The sequence below is a fragment of the Pagrus pagrus genome, assembly GCF_965226575.1.
Source record: "Pagrus pagrus genome assembly, chromosome: 19".
NCBI lineage: Eukaryota > Metazoa > Chordata > Actinopteri > Spariformes > Sparidae > Pagrus > Pagrus pagrus.
Window position 1 is genome coordinate 5,434,837 of NC_140203.1, and position 6,000 is coordinate 5,440,836.

Sequence of the window (6,000 nt, forward strand, 5' to 3'; positions counted from 1 at the left end):
TTTCAGGAGAATCCTTTGTGACACAAAGTGGAAAAAAAAAGTGTTGAAAAGTTTCTCTTTTTTTTCAGAAGAAAAGAAAATCATGGAGAATTTTTTTTTTCCCCAGCAAAAGCTTTATTTTTTAGAAGAATCATGTGTTTCAGGACATTTGTTATGATATTATCACGACATCTTTAGATAATTAAAAAAAGTCAAGTCCATCTAACTTTTTTCACTGTGTGTTTTGTCTCTTCTTTGGCAAATTACACTCAAAATGTGTCAGGAGGTGGAGTGACAGTCTGTAACCATAACTGTCCAAAAAGAACAATTACACTTAAAGAATTTATGTTTTATGACGAGTGTCAACCAACACAAGGGGGAATAACCACCACCTACTATGACAACGTGAGATTGGAAAGAAACGGAAATTAAATAAGAGGATGTATTTTCATCGATATCGGAAGAAGAAAGACAGAAATCTGGGCTTTGTATTGACAGTAGCAAAGGTTTATTTCCAGATATGGTGGTTTGAGCGAGGCCACAAAGAGTTAAGGTTCAGTAACATGGAGGAAACAGATGTACAGCAGGAGCCTTAAAACACCACATTTTACACAATCTCCCACTCTAACTGGACAAACAGACCACAGAGCACAACAAGCATGTGGAGGGTCCGATGGAGAAGGAGAGGAAGTGGAATGAGGGTTAAAATACCGTACGCTTAAATACTGCTACCCCCCGTTTTTAATACTTTAGAGTACTATCCTACAAAATTACTCAAAAATAATTCACTTAAGAGTATGCAAGTACTGTGTTCAAGTGTTGCAAATTTTACAGAATGCTCACAGCCAAAAGTTGACAGATCTTCTCAGGTACTTCACTGAACTTTCCACCTCTCGAAATAGCCAGAAAAACATCTTGTGCCCCACATGGTCCTGTCAAGTTTTGACACTCCACGGAGTCCCTTTTTCCTCTAGTTAGCCTCATCCTTGGATGCTTCATCAAAGTTCTCCACCAGATCTGAAACAACAAAAGATTCAGTGGTAAATTGATGGAGTCAGGGGGGGAAAAAGCCTCTCAGAGGTGCCAGATCACAATTCAGGAAAAGTGTGTTTATGTGAAACATGATTATAGGTGTAACGCGATCCCCAATTCTTCGCTCATCCTTGTGCTCCACATCTGAGGCCCCTCACAACTACTGAAAGCAGCTGTAAAAATTATGTTGTAAAGCATCAAAAAGTTGGCTTCAATTACTCCATGAAATGTGAGAAATCTGCCTTCTCCCAGTTTTGGCTCCAAAGGTCAAAGGTTAAACTGGAAACAATCCAAAAGGTCTGAATAAACATGTTCCTTCAGCGAGAGAACAAAAAGGAAACTTAACTCCAATAACAACATGATGGCAGTGGCTGTTAACCCCGTGCCATCAGGCTTCGAGCGCTCCTATAGCTGACTGCATGTGTAATCGTTTGTTACATTAGTGAGAACCGAGGCTACGGGCAGAGAAGTGCTGGGAAAAGCTGAGATTGTTTTAATGGCAACCTCATGTGTTTGGTCCGTTTTGCTCACAAAGAAAAGCAAACTGGATCTGAAGATCTTATAAACAATGAGCATGAGATTCAAACACAAAGCCCTGCGTTGCACCATCACGTAGAGTCATTGATGAATCCCCTTCGTATGACCCCAAATTCACAGGCCAAAAGAAAACAAACCTGCCGTGATTGTTTAACAGAAAGAAAGGGTTTAAAGTCTTGCCCATTAATGGACAAGTTTAAAGGAGTATTTCCAAATAAGACAGCAGAGACACGCTAAAGAAATCTGCGTTTCTGAAAGGTGGAAGTGTAGCGCAAAATTAGACAATTAAGCCTCGTCCACACGGATGAGGATATTACAATTGTTCTGACCAATACCTTTATCATAAATGCCTGCGATGCTGCCTAATGCTGGATCTGTCTTGAAGAGCGCATAAAGTCTGATCCACTTATACATAATTGATATATCAGAAACAGGAGTCTACTTCTTCCCAGCCTACTTACAGATTTTTCCTGAACAAGTAGCCAATATCCAAAAATGGTGAGCAACGTGTGTAACCTCAAGCACATCCATAACACAACATCCATACAAGGTTAGTAGTATACAGCTGCTGAAGAATAATAATATATATTGTATTTATTAAATTCACTGGTATCAGATTCAGAAAGGAAAAACATGGTTCTTCTTCTCTCAAGAATATTTTGTAAGACAAACATTTCTCTTTTTTCTAAACTCCAGCTCATGTTTATCCATGTGGACTTAGGAAGCAATAACATCATCGCCTCAATCTGTGCATGCCCACTGTTGTTTTGTGTAATGAGCATGCACCTGAAACAACAACAACAACAACAGACAGACCGGTTTGTTTATGTTTGTTTAGTTCTTTGGTAGCTTTGCTCGTTGTAATCACAGGGTTACAACGTAACCTGGTGGTTTTCTACAGTTTCGGATCATTTACTCAAAGTGAAAACAGACAACGTTTCCTCTTTGTTGACAGTGAAATCACTTTCGGTTTCCTGGTAGCACCTACCAACAACACTGCGCAAAATTGGAGTTTATGATTTCATGTAGCTGATGAAGACCTTATTGGCACCTACCGGCCTGGCATGCCTGTTTGAGCATTTAAAATTGTCTTTGTGTGTACAGAGATATTTTTAAAAATGTGTGAACTCACCTGGAACGTCATCGTCTTCCTCTTCTACTGTTGCAATCGGCGCTTTTCCATCTGCAGCTGTAACAACAGAAAAGATCTGTGAGAAACTTGACGAGTACTTTATTTTAGATCAATTAGATCATATCTGAGGAGCAAGACTAATCTCTTTAAACAATTTTTTAAAGAGTAAACTTTAAGCACTTTTCCCATCCTATAAAAGTCGATCTTTCTACAAGTTGTGCAAGTGCGCCTTCCTTTCTGTGGCTTCTCTCCAAAGGACCCCGCCATTATAACCTTATTCAACAATAACTTCACTGACCCTGCTTGGGCAGTGCCTCTGCGAGTCTCCTGAGGCTCGTCAGACTGTCGGCTCCCAGCTGGTTCAGGATGCCCGGCAGCATCTCGGTCAGCTGCTTGGTCTCGGCGTGGCCAGTGATGGTGAAGGTGTTGGCTGCGAGGGAGGCCTGCACTTTGGGATTGTTGAAGTGGATGACTGTCCCTTGATTTGTAAACATGTTAACCTGTTAACAGAACAAAGTTTTACACCATTAACAACAAAACAACAGGCAGTGCTGACACAGACTCACTTAAGATCACAAGTGAGACACAACAGAGATGAAAGGTTATGCCTACCTCCTCAATACCAGAAATATTGTTGACACCGAGTTTCTTTAAGGAGAACTGGAGCTTCTTGTCATCTGCAGTTGCTGTTCTGTGTACAACCTTCTTCTTTCTGCGAGCACTGCCCTATAGGGACATTAACACAGACATACTGTATTAACCACCAGTTCATCAGAGCATCATCTTCTGTATGCAACATCATTTGTAGGCTGGATGCGACACACTGTTGCCTAAAATGACTGCTGCTATGCAACACAAACTAGAGATCAAATTGCCATCTAGACACACAGTACGTCAGGTAACCTCTCTTCAGTTGGTGTAATTTTCTCTCCATCTATTTTAGCGTCGTAAATTATGTTGCGACTGGTTTCACTTTGATTGCCAGGGTAGCTGATGGGTAATAGTTTTGACAACCTGGTGCTGAACCCTGAAAACTAAGTTGCAGTACAGGATTCAGAAATAGCAGAGAAGGTTGTGCGTTTTGCAGAAAATCAGGCATTTCATGTAATGAGTGAAAAAAGCAATTATTTTTTCACTTACCTTTCCGCCGATGCGGACTTGTGCCTGTAGTTTAGCTAGTTTTTCTTGATTCATTGTTTCTTTCATCTTTAAAAAAAAAAAAAAAAAAGATTATGTCGGCGCCAGCAGCAAAGTTGATCTTAACAACAACTGTTCAACACATTTTGGCTTTTTAGCAGTGAAATACAACCACAAGATTCTGTGTATTTAACAAATATTTCAAACTTTTGACAACATGAACAAAAAAGACAGTCAAGGCAGAAAAACGCGTAAAAAAAATGTTGCAGGAAGCAGCAACCAAGACACAAAACATACCATGCAACACACTGAAGATCTTTGTTGTCTGACATCAAATAAAAAAAATGTTTGTCATGTACATTATTTTGTTTTAATGTTCTGTGTTAATGTTCCCGAGCATCTTATCATAGTTTTTTTAATAGTAACTGAAGATTATTTTAATTGTTTGGTCGATTAAATGTCAGAAAATGTATAAAATGTTAATCAGTGTTTCCTAATCCCAAGATGACGTCCGCAAATGTTTCACATTTAAGAAGCTGGAATCAGAGAATTTTGACTTTTGTCATTAAATTACTAAAAGCGATTAGTCAATTATGAAAACAGTTTTAATTCAACACCTGACAACTAATCGATTTATTGCTGCAGCTCTAATGTGATCAACTTTAACAAGCCTGTGCAGAGCTGCTGCAGTAACTGTAATATGTAAAGCTAAACAAATTCATGAATTGATAAGCCAGATGACGAACAATACAGCATGTGAAGGACATTGTAAAGATAAAATGGTAGCATGGTGATAAAAATCAGGTGACAGATCTATGTCCTGTACCATGACTGTGTCTCTGATCCCAAACCTGTGTGACAACATGAATTTTGGTAATGCAATCACACCTGTTTGGTGCAGCTGCAATGTGACATGCTGTCAATTGCATTTTCCCTTTAAAAAAGACGAGTCTTGCAGAACAGGTTGTTTCGTTTTTGGTATCGCCAGCAGGAGAAAGCCTGAGGTGATCCACCATCACCACTGATCCTTTATTACTAAGAAATGTTGTGTGCTTTTCCCTTTTTTTGAAAGATTATGCACATGTGCACACGTTTCCTTAGCAGTAAATAGATCAAATGCTAAAAAAAATAACCATAAAATAATCCATCTCTAACATCATGATATACATGTTTACATCAAGAAATACACCGTCTGCAGGTAACATGGCTAGTGCCTCACAAAAGCTTACACATCCCAGTGATAAACAAGGTGTAAACAAGTGATGAGCTGTTCGGAAAATGCTGCTTCGTCGACACACACATGTAAACACACACAGGCGGGGAGCAGAGGCGTCGGTGTGGGTGTGGTGATCGGCGGTTATGATATTTTCAAAGCGGTAAAAAAGAGTTTAAAAGCCCAGTGAGGAGCTGTCAGTGCCACAGCCAAGTGCGCTGAGTTAGGTCCATTAGCCACAGAGAGCTAGCTAACAGTTTAGCTTATTTGTTATCTGTGTTGTGGTCCCAAGCGAAGGCGGCCAGATAAGAGATAAGAGACTACACAGAATAAGACAAAAGGTAACGCCGGGTGGATTCAAGCTAACATTTGCTGACTAACTCGGCCAACCATTGTGCCGAAACAAGGTGTGGTTTTAGCTTTTGTGCAACAACTTGTTCGGCTAACTTTAGCTAGCTTGCTAGCTAGCCGTGGACGGCCTGTCACTCACAGCCTCTCACACAGCCACACAGCACCGCGAGTCGCGTTAGCGTCAAACCGCGGCGGATTTCAGCCGCCCGGTGAGAAAAGGCTTTCGTTTACCTCTTGCCGTCGGATCGAGGGGAAACAGTGCAGGGAAGAAGGTATTTAAAGCTCCTCACTGACCTGTAAACTAACAGCAGACACATGCGGGGAGCAAGATGGAAGCGAGAGAGGAGGCAGGAAGTGACGTACGTGCCAAAAGGCGGAATCGACCTATGGGAGTTTGTGCCCTGAGCTTAGCCTCACAGGCAACGCTTTCTCTCTCTCTATTAGCTCTTACATTGTTTCTCATCATCAGTCTTTCATAAATATATAAACACAAAATAAAAATAAAAAATATAAAGGGAAATTTAGTAATCAATTATTTAATGGAGCCTGACCGATACTCGATTTCTTGGGCCGATACCGATAGCGATATTGAGGAGTAAAAGACTTGGATATCAATATA

The 6,000-nt window shown here is 40.4% G+C and overlaps 1 protein-coding gene across 2 annotated transcripts; it reads right to left on the bottom strand.

Annotated features, from left to right (window-relative positions):
* Positions 1–464: 464 nt before the first annotated feature.
* On the bottom strand, positions 465–5,771 carry btf3 (basic transcription factor 3). Of its 2 annotated transcripts, none has more exons than XM_084339700.1 (6): positions 5,676–5,771; positions 3,821–3,886; positions 3,293–3,406; positions 2,979–3,180; positions 2,681–2,737; positions 465–996 (listed from the first exon to the last, which is right to left on the bottom strand). In XM_084339700.1, the coding sequence occupies exons 2-6, from the start codon at positions 3,884–3,886 to the stop codon at positions 950–952; spliced, it is 486 nt and encodes a 161-aa protein (XP_084195826.1). In that variant the 5' UTR covers positions 5,676–5,771; the 3' UTR covers positions 465–949. The 2 variants fall into 2 exon arrangements, with proteins under 2 accessions (XP_084195826.1, XP_084195825.1); XM_084339699.1 differs by having other exon boundaries at positions 5,613–5,751.
* Positions 5,772–6,000: the final 229 nt, after the last annotated feature.